Genomic DNA, 17,234 nt, shown 5'->3' on the forward strand with positions numbered 1-17,234 from the left:
CACGTCTTGGTGTGTATCTGTAGAACACAAAACACTAACTCAAAACGATATGTGCACCCCATGTTCACTGAGGCATTATTTACAATAGTCAAGATAGGGACACAAACTAAGTGTCCATCCATCCATTGAGGGATGAATTAAGTGTCCATCAATGGACAAATCGATAAAGAAGGTATGGTGTAAATACATACAATGGGATATTATTCAGCCATAAAAAAAGAAATTTTGCCATTTGCAAAAAGCTGGATTGACCCGGAGAGCGTTATGCTAAAGTCAGACAGAGAAAGACAAATACTGTTTGATCTCACTGATATGTGGAATTTTTTTTTTTAATAACAAAAATGAACTCACAGATATAGAAAATAGACTGGTGGTTGCCAGAGGTGGGGAGTAAGAAATGGACAAAATGGGTGATGGTGATGAAAAGGTACAAACTTCCAGTTATAAAATAAGTCCAGGGGATGAAATGTACAGCAAGGTGACTACGGTTAATAAAATCCTATTGCAAGTTAGGTGGCTTAGAGAGTACACTTGAAAACATCTTATCACAAGAAAAAATTTTTTGCAAACTTGTACAGTGATGGATGTTAACTAGACTTACTGTGGTAATCATTTCACAATATATACAATATTGAATCACTACATTGTATATCTGAAACTAGTATAACATCGTGGCAATTATTGTTATAGTTCAGTCGCTCAGTCGTGTCCGACTCTTTGCGACCCCATGAATCGCAGCAAGCCAGGTCTCCCTGTCCATCACCAGTTCCCAGAGTTCACCCAAACTCATGTGCATCGAGTCGGTGATGCCATTCAGCCATCTCATCCTCTGTTGTCCCCTTCTCCTCCTGCCCCCAATCCCACCCAGGTCAGGGTCTTTTCCAATGAGTCAACTCTTCGCATGAGGTGGCCAAAGTTTAGAGTTTCAGCTTTAGCATCAGTCCTTCCAATGAACACCCAGGACCGAGCTCCTTTAGAATGGACTGGTTGGACCTCCCTGCAGTCCAAGGGACTATCAAGAGTCTTCTCCAACACCACAGTTCAAAAGCATCAATACTTCGGTGCTCAGCTTTCTTCACAGTCCAATTCTCACATCCATACATGACCACAGGAAAAACCATAGCCTTCATGAGACAGACTTTTGTTGGCAAAGTAATGTCTCTGCTTTTTAAAATGCTGTCTAGGCTGGTCATAACTTTCCTTCCAAGGAGTAAGCGTCTTTTAATTTCATGGCTGCAGTCACCATCTGCAGTGATTTCAGAACCCCCCAAAATAAAGTCTGACACTGTTTCCACTATTTCCCTATCTATTTCCCATTAAGTGATGGGACCGGATGCCATGATCTTCGTTTTCTTAGAGCTGACCTTTAAGCCAACTTTTTCACTCTCCTCTTTCACTTTCATCAAGAGGCTTTTTAGTTCCTCTTCACTTTCTGCCATAAGATTGGTGTCATCTGCATATCTGAGGTTATTGATATTTCTCCCAGCAATCCTGATTCCAGCTTGTGCTTCTTCCAGCCCAGCGTTTCTCATGATGTACTCTGCACGGAAGTTAAATAAGCAGGGTGACAATATACAACCTTGACGTACTCCTTTTCTTATTTGGAACCAGTCTGTTGTTCCATGTCCAGTTCTAACTGTTGCTTCCTGACCTGCATATAGGTTTCTCAAGAGGTAGGTCAGGTGGTCTGGTATTTCCATCTCTTTCAGAATTTTCCACAGTTTCTTGTGATCCACACAGTCAAAGGCTTTGGGATAGTCAATAAAGCAGAAATAGATGTTTTTTCTGGAACTCTCTTGCTTTTTTGATGATCCAGCGGATGTTGGCAATTTGATCTCTGGTTTCTTTGCCTTTTCTAAAACCAGGTTGAACATCTGGAAGTTCACAGTTCACATATTGCTGAAGGCTGGCTTGGAGAATTTTAAGCATTACTTTACTAGCATGTGAGATGAGTGCAACTGTGCAGTAGCTCGAGCATTCTTTGGGATTGCCTTTCTTTGGGATTGGAAGGAAAACTGACATTTTCCAGTCCTCTGGCCACTGCTGAGTTTTCCAAATTTGCTGGCATATTGAGTGCAGCACTTTCACAGCATCATCTTTCAGGATTTGAAACAGCTCCACTGGAATTCCATCACCTCCACTAGCTTTGTTCATCGTGATGCTTTCTAAGGCCCACTTGACTTCACATTCCAGGATGTCTGGCTCTAGATGAGTGATCACACCATCGTGATTATCTGGGTCGTGAAGATCTTTTTTGTCAGCTCTTCTGTGTATTCTTGCCACCTCTTCAATATCTTCTGCTTCTGTCAGGTCCATATCATTTCTGTCCTTTATTGAGCCCATCTTTGCATGAAATGTTCCCTTGGTATCTTTAATTTTCTTGAAGAGATCTCTAGTCTTTCCCATTCTGTTCTTTTCCTCTATTTCTTTGCATTGATCGCTGAGGAAGGCTTTCTTATCTCTTCTTGCTATTCTTTGGAACTCTGCAATCAGATGCTTATATCTTTCCTCTTCTCCTTTGCTTTTTACTTCTCCTCTTTTCACAGCTATTCATAAGGCCTCCTCAGACAGCCGTTTTGCTTTTTTGCATTTCTTTTCCATGGGGATGGTCTTGATCCCTGTCTCTTGTACAATGTCACGAATCTCCATCCATATCTCATCAGGCACTCTGTCTATCAGATCTAGGCCCTTAATTCTATTTCTCACTTCCCCTGTATAATCATAAGGGATTTGATTTAGATCGTACCTGAATGGTCGAGTAGTTTTCCCTACTTCTTAAATTTCAGTCTGAATTTGGCAATAAGGAGTTCATGATCTGAGCTATAGTCAGCTCCCAGTCTTATTTTTGCTGACTGTATAGAGCTTCTCCATCTTTGGCTGCAAAGAATATAATCAATCTGATTTCGGTGTTGACCATCTGGTGATGTCCATGTGTAGAGTCTTCTCCTTTGTTGGAAGAGGGTGTTTGCTATGACCAGTGCATTCTCTTGGCAAAACTCTATGAGCCTTTGCCCTGCTTCATTCGTATTCCAAAGCCAAATTTGCCTGTTACCCCAGGTGTTTCTTGACTTCCTACTTTTGCATTCCAGTCCCCTATAATGCAAAGGACATCTTTTTTGGGTGTTGGTTCTAAAAAGTCTTGTAGGTCTTCATAGAACTCTTCAACTTCAGCTTCTTCAGCATTACTGGTTGGGGCATAGATTTGTATTACCATGATATTGAATGGTTTGCCTTGGAAATGAACAGAGATCATTCTGTTATTTTTGAGACTGCATCCAAGTAGAGCATTTCAGACTCTCTTGTTGACCATGATGGCTACACCATTTCTTCTAAGGGAATCCTGCCCACAGTAGTAGATATAATGGTCATCTGAGTTAAATTCACCCATTCCAGTCCATCTTAGTTCGCTGATTCCTAGAATGTTGACATTCACTCTTGCCATCTCTTGTTTGACTGCCTTCATTTTGCCTTGATTCATGTACCTAACTTTCCAGGTTCCTCTGCAATATTGCTCTTTACAGCATCAGACCTTGCTTCTATCACCAGTCACTTCTACAGCTGGGTATTGTTTTTGCTTTGGCTCCATCCCTTCATTCTTTCTGGAGTTCCTTCTCCAGTGATCTCCAGTAGCATATTGGGCACCTACCAATCTGGGGAGTTCCTCTTTCAGTGTCCTATCATTTTGCCTTTTCATATTGTTCATAGGGTTCTCAAGGTAAGAATACTGAAGTGGTTTGCCATTCCCTTCTCAGTGGGCCACATTCTGTCAAGACCTCTCCACCATGACCTGCCCGTTTTGGGTTGCCCCGGAGGCATGGCTTAGTGTCATTGAGAAGCGCGCCAGCTGCGACGGACCACAAAGGGTGGCTAAAACAACAGAAATTCATTTTCTCACAATTCTAGAGGCTTGAAGTCCAAGACCAAGACTTCAGTTGGTAGGGCTGCTTGCATTCCAAGGCTTCTCTCCCTGACTTGCAGATGCCTATCCTCTCCCACTGAGTCCCAGTCTCCGCTTTTAAGGACACCAGTTGTATTGGATTAGGGTCCATCCTAAAGACCTGATTTTACCTTAATTCCCTCTTTAACGACTTTATCTCCAAATATGCTTAAATTCAGAAAAATGAGAGGTTAAAGCTTCAACATGCAATTTTAGGAAGGACACAATTCGGTCCATAACAATATACTTATACATATATTACGTATGTACATATATAGTGAGTTACAATCAAAGAAGTTTGAAAGTATTTTAGAGGACTCTGAATAGATGTTTTAAATGTATTTTAATACATTACAAGCTTTAGGGGCCCAACTCTAATATTATAATGGAGCCTTAGGTCTCCTTCAGTTTCCAGGTCTTAATGAGACAGTCTAGAATTTAACTACTACTGGGCTACTCATAATGTAATCATGATATAACTCACAGAATCATGTTCCTATGAACATATAAGTATTTTTGCTAATGTACTTAAGCATTACCTGAATAGTAAAAATATAATAGTTGTTAGGTCTAGAGCTTGTTTATTTACATTGAACCTCTGATAATTATATTTCCATGTTTTTAGAGAACATTATCAATTACTATTTTGACTTCCCAAACTACCTGGTTAAACTACAGAAGCTTAAAGGCACAGTGTCTCCCCGTCTTTAATTTCAAAGGCCGCAAGCATCTGAAACCAGTTTAGTTGATAGCTAACTTAGATATATCTTCAGGGCCTTTGCTTTAAATTCTCTAAATTCTTTAAATTGTTTTAAATTCTCTAAATTCATTTATAGCAACAATAATCCTTTGTTTCAAAATGTACTATACCACATACACTAAGTTAGATGGGTAAAAGTTAATATATAAGCCATAAAATATTTTAAATAGCACTTTAAGTCTATAAGAACCACACTGTATATTTAGGCCCCATGTCTAAAACAATTTCTTAACAATTTAGGGTACCAACAGTCCCAAATTAGTCCTGCTGAATTGCAGCATGTCTGCGGATCAATTCTGGGTCCATACACTGTCAACGTGTTTGCTGAGTTGGCTTAGTAACATAAAATAAATAATGATGTAATAAATAGACCAAATCAGGTCACCTGGAGTCTGTAACACTATTTGATCATGTCAGTTTTGAAAACTATTGGAAAATAGTCCAAATACTTGTCTTGTCCGAGTCCTGATTACTTCCAAAGTCAAATATATTAAAGGCTGGTTTCACTGAACTGTTTAAATCTTTTATCTTCGCATTTCACTGCACTCACCCCAAAAAGTTTAACTCCCCAGGGCATACCTCTACCTTTCTCTCATACAATTCCAAGCCCTTACACACCTGGAGCAGAGTCCTGAGAAGGAAAAAGCTTTCCTTGTTCTTTTTCTCCACAGAGACATTCTTTAACCTCCACCTGGCATTCTGTGAAGATCTATGAAAGATTGCAAAGATCATATGATGTCAGTCGAGTGCACTTACATGAATCTGAGACCAAAATGTAAATCTGTTTCACCCAGAGCTAAATACAGGGTTTTATTTTTTACTATAAAATTCATTAATTTAATAAGTCACACAATCATGCTCAATTTGCTAAATCAAAAATTCAAGAGCGAAGGGAGTAAAAAGTACAGTAAAAAAATAAGTACTTCATAATCTTTCTAGCTATGAGTTCTAACTCTACATATAAAAATGTATCAATAATCAGTTGTAATAAAAACCTGTTTTATAATATATAATCCAAAGAAAATGAATATATACTCTTTAATATCTGAGCAAAGAGGTAAAACAGAAATATAATGGAAATGTAAGTACATTTAAAGCAAGAATCTTATTCATTGAATATCCCCTGTACCCAGAATATTACCTAGCATATAGTGGATTCTGAACAAATATGTTAAAATGTAAAAGAAAATGAGTGAAGCCAGTTAAGAAAATCTCATTCAAATGAAAAGAATTGGTGGCTTCACTTCTACACACAAAGTTTTAGAGGCTTCATTCTATTATTTCATATATCCACACTTGTCCAAAAGTTTGAAGGACATCAGAACACAAAGTGAAAAATCTCAAAGCTCTTCCTCTCTTTAACATTTTCTGTACTCCACATCAATCAGTCATGTCCAGCTCTTTGCAACTCCATGGACTATAGTCTAACAGGCTCCTCTGTCCACGGGATTCTCCAGGCAAAAATTCTGGAGTGGGTTGCCACTCGCTTCTCCAGAGGATCTTCCTTACCTAGGGATCGAACCCAGATCCCCTGCACTGCAGGCAGATTTTTTACGGTCTCAACCACCAACGAAGCCCATACTCCACATCACCAGTTCTCAAATCAAATTCATCCTTCTATTCATTAGAACACAACATTTTTTTGTTTTGTGCTATCCTGTGTTACCAAGGCAACAGACAAATATGGAGGCATATGGCTGTGCATCTTATGATTGCCTTCACATCAATAAGATTTCACATTAAATAATATATCAGTTTCTCATACTGTTGAGGCAACTCCAGAGAACTGTGTGCTCAGTTGCTATCATGTCTGACTCTTTGGGACCCTACGGACTGCAGCCTGCCAGGGTTCTCTGTCCATGGGATTTTCCAGGTAAGAATACTTGAGTGGGTTGCCATTTCTTCCACCAGAGGATTGGCCTGACACAGGGATCAAACTCATGTCTCCTGCATCTCTTGCATTAGTAGATGGATTGTTCACTACTGAGCCTCCTGGGAAACCTATACTAGGTGAAAATTTAATGGACTGGTTGGATCTCCTTGCAGTCCAAGGGACTCTCAAGAGTCTTCTCCAACACCACAGTTCAAAAGCATCAATTCTTTGGTGCTCAGCTTTCTTCACAGTCCAACTCTCACATCCATACATGACCACTGGAAAACACATAGCCTTGACTAGATGGGCCTGTTGGGAAAGTAATGTCTCTGCTTTTCAATATGCTATCTAGGTTGTTCATAACTTTCCTTCCAAGGAGTAAGCGTCTTTTAATTTCATGGCTGCAGTCACCATCTGCAGTGATTTTGCTTAGACTGGATCTAATTGTCAAAAATGTTGAAGAGCAGTACCTTTGAGAGATTTACTTATAGGTCACATTTATCATTTCATCTTAAAGATATAGAAGCCATGTAGACACAACTTAACTGTAACAGACCTATCAACTAGTGTTTTCTACCACTGCACGAAGAAATACAGCTAAATAATAAGTTGGGAAGTAAAAAAAATAAGTATGATTAGTTTTGTATGTAGAATTTTAACTCGGAAGAGTGATTTATGAAACATTATTTTGATATTATTGAAAATTCCAGAGAAAAAATTTGAAATACAACTGATCTAAATCAGAGGATATCCTTGAAAATTATAAACATTAAATGTTAAATCAGAGGACATATAACTCAGACAAAGATAAGCGCCTCAAAAGCAATTTGGGCTATGAACAGAAAGATACTGAATCTCCTACGTGTGAGGCAGAACTGCGTTCTCCACGTCCTACAAGGCAATCCTACATGCAGTGATGCACACATGAATATACAAACAGGGAGAACCAGACAGGAATTATTACCAGTGAAGAAAAATTCTACTTCTCTAAGGTATTTTTAACTTCTTTCTTTCTTTCTTTATTGGCCGTGTTGCACAGCTTATGTGTTCTTAGTTCCCTGACCAGCAACTGAACCTGAGTTCTCAGCAGTGAAATGGTAGAATCCTAACCACTGGACTGCCAGGGAATTCCCTTAAATTCTTTATTTTTTAATTCTGATCACATCTACTGTTAAACTCAATTTGTACCAAGATTAAGCAGCACTCAAAGGTTATCCAGCAAATAAATAAAATTTCACGGCATGCCTAGGCTTAAACCAAATTCCATCGTTTCTGACTATATGCCATTACACAATACAATATAATGGTACATGAAGTCAACAGAGCTTTAGCTTTCATGTGAGTTTACTTTCAAGAAATTACACTAAAAAGGGTAAATGTCTTAGAATAATGATCAAACTACCACTTTAAGACCTACTTGCTTGAGAAGTTGAGTTCTGTTTGAAAGACAAAGAAAAGTTCTTAAACATGGTTCATTTATTCATTAAATATTTAATGTACATTGGGCAAAATTCTGTGCTAAGGATTATAATCCCTGCCCTATGACAATCCAACTCAAATAAAAAATACACTGTAGTAAATACTAAATGACATGCTACAATAGACTATATAAAAAACAAAGGTATTAAGTATGATAATAAGACTAAGCCAATTAGGAGATTCTTCCCTGAAGAGATCGTAACTAAATCAACTAAACATTTTAATTTTTATTGTAGGAATTACACACAGACAAAAGGTATTAAGTAAGAGATTCAGCAAATATATTTTAAGTGGAAAGCTAAACTGAGGAACTAATGAGATAAATTTGGAGAAGACAATCAACCTAATTGACAGATTGATTGTACACTCAACATAATAGGAAATAGATTAGAGGGGGCATCCCAGGTGGCACAGTAGTAAAAAAAAAAAAATTCTGCCTGCCAGTACAGGAGACAGAAGAGGTGTGGGTTCGACCCCTGGGTCGGGAAGATCCCCTAGAGGAGGAAATGGCAACCCACTCCAGTAATCTTGCCTGGAAAATTCCATGGACAGAGGAGCCTGGCGGGCTACAGCCCAAGGTACTCAGAGTTGGACACAACTGAGAACACACACACACATAGGAAATAATACCATATGGCAAATGCTTGGATAACAAGCAGAACATAAAGAACATGCGGACTGATGAAGACATTTCTTTCACATCTACATGTAAGACAGACTATAATACTGAAAATAAAACCAGAAAAACTGTCTCAGTTTCCCAAAGGTAAGGTGATGAAGGTCTGTGTGAGAGGCCGAAGGCTTAGTGTAGCCAGCTGACAGGCTAGGTAGGGTGTTACAGGAGGAACATCTCCTAGTGCTTCTTTGTAGCCAAAGTTACCACAAAAGCCAACAAAAATTCCTGGGTTAGGGAAAGACTTAAAGGCACAGAGGTCTTCAAAGTAGGGTCCTTCAAGAAGATCCCCCAGCTATAGTTTCAATGGTTCATATGAAGATACTCTGTTATCTTCATGATATCATTTCCACGAGGACCACACAGTCTTAGGACTGTTCAAGAGTAAAACTTATTGCATTAATCACGCCAAAGTCAGCCACCTGAATTTTAAGTCCAAATTGATACTATGCAATAAAATTGAATTACGAATTCAAAAAAGGTGTTCCTAACACATTAATGCCACCCACACCTTAATGCCTTTGGTGGAAGATCTCTGTGATACTATTATTCTTAAGTAGAAATTAATCCTTACTCATGAGCACTGAAAATATGTCAAGATCATAAATTTTTGATGTAAACAGTAATAGCATAATGACTCTTGCTCTGGGATTGCCTATTCCATCAACCCACTTGAAACAGGCACCCTCCTTCAGCGACCCGAGGAAATTCAAACAACAAACAGGTTATACCACTCATGTGATTCTTGTTAAGAGGCTACCTAGTACTCCGTCATGAGTTATAGCAGGCAGGTACACAAGCAATAAATTGTTTTGTCACATCAAATTTTCCCTATTTTCCTACCTAAAATAGGCCCCAACCTTTAGAATAAAAAGGAAGAAAAAAATCAAGCTAGCAATTAAAATCACTGAGGAAAAAATAAGTGGGAAATATTTAAAACTTCATAACGCTTTATGACCAGAAATGCTGAATAATTATAGATACGTAAAACTGCCTGTCATCATAAACATCAAAAAGAACTCACAGGAGCTAGACCTTATTAAATCAAGGAAACCACACGTCCTCATGCTATTAATAACAATGTACAAATTACCAGGCAACACAGCGGGGGAGAGGGGTGCTGAGTCCAGTTTTTGATTGAAAAAAGTGTCTAGTAAAGAGAATCCCAAAATGAACCAACAGGCTTCCGTGCTGACTGATGGCATTTTCCACATACCAAATTCAAAGGAAACGTCAAAAGCACACCTTTACATAAAAGGAACCATCCGCAGACAAACCTGACTATAAAAAGAGGGTGATTGCTAAATAGCCAATAAGCAAATTTATACATCCCAAGATGTTTTTGCATTTGGGCGTTTCATTACCTGTGAAGAAAAAGGAAACGGATCTGAAAAGGGGTCTGTTGCACTGAATCGCCCTTTTAATGAAAAGGAGGCGAGGTCTTAGAAAATTCATTTCCAGAAGGCCCGATTCAAAAAAAATCTGGCTCTCCCCACAGCCCCAAGTCTGGGGCAGGATGGTGCACCAGGCCACGCAGCGCCCGAGGCTGAAGCCACCCACAGGCACGCTCCAGAAACCAAGAGGCCTTGACTTTCAGGTTGCTCACGTGACCTGCCACTCAGAGCACGTTTGCATCCAGGCTGGACCAGTAGGGCCGCCGCGCTCCCACAGCAGCCTCCGGGGATCGGCACCCCAGAACAGACTTTGTTACGTGGGTTGGCATACCGAGGCCCCAGCGGGCAGCCCACCTGCTACCCTCACAGACAACAACCGTTCACTCCCTTCGCTGCCACTCCTTTCTCTGCCCCGGCTCTGGCTTTTGGAGAAGCCGAGAAGTATTTAAAAACAAGTTGCACATCTCCTGCGTTCCCCAAACGAGATGCCGAGGCGCCGGGCCAAACCCCCGGCCTCCCATCACGTTCCGGGGTACCCGCACCCCTGCCCCCGGCGGCCCCTCCGTTAGGCCGGCGCCGAGGCTCGGGGTGGGGTGGGGTGCAGTGGGGGGTCGCCCCGGTGGCCCCCCGCCGCCCGCCGGTCTGCCTGCCCCGGGGGGCGTCCCGGGGGCCGCGGGCGGAGGGGCGAGGCGGCGCCCGCGGAGCCGCCCGGGGAAGGTCGGGGTGCTGCTGCCCGTGAGCCGGCCGGAGTCGGGGACCGCGGAGGGGCGGGCGGGCTCACCTTGTTGAGGTGGGGGTGCCGGGTGACGGCGTAGCCGCGCTGGGGGGTGTGGCGGCGGCGAGGGGTCCGGGGCTCCATGGCGGGGGGCGAGCGTGCGCGGCGAGTGGGAGCGGGCCGGGCGGCGGATGCTGCCAGGACGCCGGCGCGGAGTGCGGCGGCAGCGGCGGCGGCGCGGAGAAAGGGCCGGCGGCCGGGGGCGGGCGTGGGTGGCGAGAGGGGGTGGACGCGGCGGGAGGAGCCGGCGAGGAGCCGGCGTCCCCAGCCGGGCAGCGTGCGAGAAGCGCTGAGTCATGGTAGGCGATCAGGCGAGAGGCGAGCGAGGAGGAGGAAAGCGAGGCCCTGGTGGCGCCGCTCCCTTCCACAAGCCCAGGGTCCCCCCGCTCGCCATCGGTTTACAGTCGCAACCGTCCCGGCCCATCCCTGCGTGCGGGACGTGCTTCCTATGGAGCACCTAAAGGGCGGGGGCAAGGTCAGGCTCCCCCGCCCGGCCCGGGGGTACCATCACCCCAGGCCGAGGTGCCCCCCGCAGCCGCAGCCGCGGGGAGGTTGAGAAAGGATGGGAAACCCAGAGCCTTGGGCGGAGGACGGCTGCCCAGGCACAGAGGGAGACCCGGGGGGGGGGGCTCTTTGCAAAAGACCTCAGCTGACCGATGACAATCAGACTTCATCTTTAATTCATCTAATTCATCTAAGCATCTCCTATCAGACGCTTCCAAACTTTCTATTCACAATTCTGGATCCCTGCCAGGGCCGGAGGAAGCTTCCAACCTTGACCCAGAAAGCCTCGGCCCCGGGTAGAACTGGGAGAAAGGCCAGAGAGGAGAGTGCCATCCCTGGGAATTTTATTTTAATACTTTCATTAAAAGACAAGGTGCAAATGTTAGATCCCAATGAACAGTCACTTTTTTCCTGTGTACGTTGTTCCTAAAAGTTCTGGAGACCAGGATGTTTAAGAACCTGCCTCTCTGAATGACGATAATAAAGCCCTCAATCTTGAAGGGCTTCAGTTTCTTCTTTGGTAAACCAAGAAAATCCGATCTCCCAGCGCTGGAATTCTGTTATTGATATTTATGCTTTAAGTTTCAAGGAATGCTGAAGTAGTCATATCACAGGCAAAAGGGGTGTCCAACACGGCACACACTAAAAGCTTTCTGGGCCCCAGTTTCCTTTCCAGTTAATAGGATGGCTGATTTCTGCCCTGTTCCTACCTAATGACTGTATAAAAAGGTGTTTGGGATTCAGTATTTGATTTTATATCCCACTTCAGTATTCTTGCCTGGAGAATCCCATGGACAGAGGAGCCTGGCAGGCTATGGTCCATAGGGTTGCAGAGTCACACAGAACTGAAGCGACTTAGCACAACACAGCAACACATTGGATATTATATATCCATATACTAGACATTCAACCAAAGAGTTTTATTTCTAATTATGTTGCTTTCCCTTACCAGAAAGATTTGTTGTTTTTTGCCACACGTATATCCAGCAGTTTCTTAGTCCTGGTCTTTAAATTATCTAGAATCAGTTGCTTTTTAATAGGGAATATTTGTGTCACAGAATTCTTTCTTTGCATTTTGGTAACACTTTTCACTGTGAGTTCTATAATACATAAATCATCAACCCAGCAACATCTGAGAAGAAGGTATACTTTACAAAACTCACTCTCTTGAATTAACTCAGGCATATTACAATTAAAAGTATTTCATGGAAGACAAAAACAGTTCAATGACAGGCTTGGAAACAAAACACAAGATGCTGAAAAAGAGACAAAAATGTGAGTACAACAGAACCTTATTATAACACAGCTCTTAGTACATAAATTTGCACACATTATCTGTCTAGTCCTAGTTCTGTGATATAGTTAATAGATAGAAAAGCTGATGTAAATACAGAGTAGTCCCAAAGAGTGTGTGGGCTTATCCCCCAAGCCATTATTACAGAGGGATTACACGATCCTGCCAGTGCAGGTAAAGTTCACATCTCTCTTCCATTACATTTATTTCTCTCTTGAAAAGAGCTCCAACCCTCCAACCCTCTAGGGATGAGGCCTAGCTGGGGAAGCCATTTTGTATATCCATGTGCAGTACCAAAACCACTGGAAAGAACCTATTTTTCCACCTAAATGTCAACTAGGAAGGACACCAACTTTTTCAATCCTTTTTAAAGGTTTTAAAGTTAGGTTTTATTGCAAAAAACATGTAAAAGAAAAAACCCAAACAACAGAAAAGAAACTTCTGTTAGAATTTTCCTTGTGAGAAACTACAGTCAATCTACACACAGTTGATCAAAGAATGGGTGTGATTCACAAACAAGGGACTAGAGTCTGTAGTTTCTGATGGTCTGTGAGAATACTATATCAAAATCAGACTTTTTGTTGCCCAAGTTTGATGCACAATGAACTGTAATCATATTTAAGTATGATTACAGCATTTCTACCTAATGTTGTTGCGGTTTCACATAGAGAAAATTCAGGAAATACCTAACAGTACATGTAACATTTCAAATGTAACTTTCATGAGAATAAAAGATAATCTAACAGAAAAAAAGATGTAGCTCTATGATGGTTTGTGATATTAAGTAAATGATTTTGTATTTCTTCACACAAAAACACATTACTGTTATGTAAAATAAGTTCTTTTTTTTTTTAGTTGAATATCTTAACATGCCTGACTCTTGGTTTGTTTCTGTATGAAGCAAAAAACTTTGACCTTTTAGGGTTCTAATTTTGAGAATTCCAGTGTTCAATATATTAAGAAAAAGTCTACTAGAGTGGCTGACCCTACCAGTTCAGAATCAAAAGTAGGCAGCTGGGGGACTTCCCTGGTGGTTGAGTGGCTTAGACTCCTAATACAAGGAGGCCCAGGTTCAATTCCTGCTCAGAGAACTAGATGCCACATGTCGCAACTAAGAGTTCACATGCCAAAACAAAGATTGAAGACACCATGTGCTGCAACTAAGACACGGCGCACCCAAGTAAATAAATATTTTTTTAAAAAACAGACAGCTGACTCAAACATGGCCAGCCCCGGTATAATTGGCAACCACGGCGAGAGTTGCCTTTTTACCTACATACTGCAGTGAGAACAGGACTTGAATAAGTGCTAACATGGAGGTGGCAACAGTTGACCTCTACCCATCCTAGGTGGTCGGCTGGGACTCTAAGAAGATGACATGTTAACAAAAGAAAAAGAGTTTATTAACTAACACACACAGCACACATTATCCAGGAGAAAACTGAAATGATGAGTAGCTAAAGCAAATATCGTAGAACTGCAGCCAACAAAGAACAATAAATCGGTAGAAAAATGACATGACAAGGAAAGCTGTTTTAGGCTTCCAAGGGCAGCAAACTGTAGGAAGATAAATACGTGAGAAGAAACTAATAGAATAAGATTTGTTTGCAGATTCCCCTGGTCCTCATATTTTGGGGTGACAACCTGGCTTTACCTGACTCTAAGGAATCCCTGATGAACCAAGCTAGTAGTTATTGGTATTTGAGTGTTATAGTAATAGGTGAAATGGGTACGTGAGTCATTTCACTAGGAGGTTTTAAAGAGATGTACGCCTATTTTGGTGGTGGTTTAGTCATTAAGTCATTTTCGACTCTTGTGACCCCATGGACTGTAGCCCTCCAGGCTCCTCTGTCTGTAGGATTTCCCAGGCAAGAATACTGGAGTGGGTTGCCATTCCCTTCTCCAGGAGATCTTGCTGACCCAAGGATCAAACCCCTGTCTCCTGCTTTGCAGGCGGATTCTTCACCAACTGAGCCACCAGGGAATCCTTGTACCCTTATTTTAATCTATTGGAAAACAAAAGTCTATGCAAAAGCCCCATCCTCTAAGGCAGTGGTCCCCAACCTTTTTGGCACCAGGGACCGGCTCCATGGAAGACAATTTTTCCACAGACGGATGGGGGGATGGCTTCAGGGTGATTCAAGCACATTACATATATTGTACACTTTATTTCTGTTATTATATCAGCTCAGGCATTAGATCCTGGAGATTGGGAAACCCTGCTCAGGCCGACCCTACGGAATGTCTAGAGCTCCATAGAACACAACCTTTTTTTGAAGAAAGTAATATCCCTTTTTATTAACCCTTAAAAAGCATTATCTCTACTGTTAGGAATAATGTAATACCACTTCATTCTTATTATATATTACAATCATTAAATATATATGAAAACGTATACAAAAATACAGATAACTGTATGCTAACTTCATAATTTTGGGGTAAGTCCATAGACTGAGTCAGAACATGCATAAATCATTTATAGCTTAACTGTTCATTTATACCTGAAAAAGTTTTCATTAAGCATGCTAATAATTTTCAAATGATGTAATAAAAATGTGCTTGCAGTATTTGGCTGAATTACATTTGGGAAAAATAAGCTAGCTGTTTCATCTATTTCAATACTAGTATGCTCTGGATCATATTATACATGTACAGAAACCTAGAAGATCATAAATCTCCCAAAAGAAGACATAGCCTTTGTCACTGGTATGTATGTATCTGTGAAACATTTTAACACTGCAAACATCAGAAGTTTCAAGATGGGGCACTGGAAAAGGTATATACTCTACTACAGTGATGCTGAATACTTCTTCACGCCTCTTCATGCTGTCAATCAACTGGAAGTGGGAGTTTATCAAAGAGTTGCTTGATATCCATCATTTCTTGGTGACATGAACTGTGTTTTTTAGGTTACATGGGCTGGGTTTACCAATGTTTTTAACTTTTCTACAGTAAGAGAACTGACCATTAGAGTAACTTAAAGGTAGTAATCTCCATGACGCTGAAGACAAATGTCTCTATTAGCACCACTGTTAGGACCCTCGTTGGAAGTCAGCAACTGAACTCAGTGTTACCTGCCAGTTTCTGATGAATGGTCACAGTGGTGGACAAAGATAAAGCTCCTGAAAAAGGCCCACCCAAAATAATAATCTTAAAAGGAATCAAGGAATACTCTTCTTCACCTCTTGCTCTATCAAAGCTTTTACATTTTCTGCTGCCTGTTTAATTCCAGGTTTATCCTGCTGTGAATCAAGCCCAATAATATCAAACCAAGAAGGCACAGCCATGTTCACATTTAATGGAACAGATTAACAGACACATGCAGGTAGGTATATTTGATATGTGAACTTCTGATACCCGCAAAGGCTTCTTGCCCCTCCCACACCCGGTATCTCCCCACCCATGCAGGAAAATCACAGCAGTGGGCTCTCCAGGGTGAGCAGGGTGAAGAACTAAGCAGACACACCTAAGGCTGAAAAGAAAGCATGGTCAGCCTCCTGCAGCCCCAGTTTAAAAATCAAGGATGGAGGCCAGTGGTTTTCAATCTTTTTCCCATATTAGAATCCCCTGGGGAGATTTAAAAACACTCTTGACTGGACCCAGAGTTGTTGATTTCATTGGTCTGGGTGGTAACTTTATCACCAGGATTCCGTGCCCCAAGGTCCCCAGATGATCCTAATTTGCAGCCAAATGAGAATTCCAGACCCCTGGTTTAGAAGGATGTTTATCACACTTTTGTTTGCATCAGAATCAGTTGCAAGGCTTCTTAAAGCAGGGCCCCACCTCCAGAGTCTCTGATTCATAAAGTGGGAGGTAGAGCTCCAAAATTTGCATTTCTAACAAGATCCCAGGTGATGATATTGATGGTAGCCAAGGGACCACATTTTAAGAACCAGTGGTCTAGAGCAGCGCTATCCAAAAGAAATGTAATGTGAGCCGTATACATAAAGATTTCCAAGTAGCCAAGTTTTTAAAAAGTAAAAAAAAAAAAAAGTTGAATTTTATTTTCATCATATATTTTATTTAACCTAATACTATATCCAAAATATGAGTATGTCAATTTGTTATCAATGTAAAATTAATGACGTTTTACATTTTTCTTTTGTACTGTCTTTGAAATCTAATGTGTATTTTATTTTATACATAAAGCACATCTCAATTTTGACACCCGATTTTCATCAGAAGTACTTGTTCTCTACTTAGATTTTATAAAATTTACAGCTGAAATGGTAGATGCATATACCCAAGTTGCTGCAAACATACTTGAACTTTTGAGTTTTATATTTAAATTAAAATCTTCTTTTATATTTAAATTAAAATCTTCTTGAAAAATCTAAGACTGCTTGGTCACTGAAGGTTAACCATTACCATTTCCTACCTGGGACTGTCCAGGATTGGGACTTCATCTTTCAGGGCCAGGGGTATAGTTTCAGTCCCTGGTCAGGGAGCGAAGATCCCACTTTGCCTTGCAGCCAAAAAAAGCCAAAGCATCAAACAGAAGCAATACTGTAACAAATTCAATGAAGACTTAAAAAATGGTTCACA

General features: G+C 41.3%; 1 protein-coding gene and 1 pseudogene across 1 annotated transcript in view; both read right to left on the reverse strand.

The window, feature by feature from the left end:
- ME1 (malic enzyme 1) overlaps positions 1 to 10,975 on the reverse strand; it is a 207,518-nt gene extending 196,543 nt beyond the window's left edge. The window contains exon 1 of the mRNA XM_068985213.1: positions 10,898 to 10,975. Within this exon, the coding sequence (XP_068841314.1) occupies positions 10,898 to 10,975 (78 nt within the window). The remainder of the gene's footprint in view (positions 1 to 10,897) is intronic.
- Positions 10,976 to 15,518: 4,543 nt separating this feature from the next.
- LOC138089946 (acyl-protein thioesterase 1 pseudogene) overlaps positions 15,519 to 17,234 on the reverse strand; it is a 45,877-nt pseudogene continuing 44,161 nt past the window's right edge.

This window comes from Capricornis sumatraensis, chromosome 13 (assembly GCF_032405125.1).
Source record: "Capricornis sumatraensis isolate serow.1 chromosome 13, serow.2, whole genome shotgun sequence".
Lineage (NCBI taxonomy): Eukaryota > Metazoa > Chordata > Mammalia > Artiodactyla > Bovidae > Capricornis > Capricornis sumatraensis.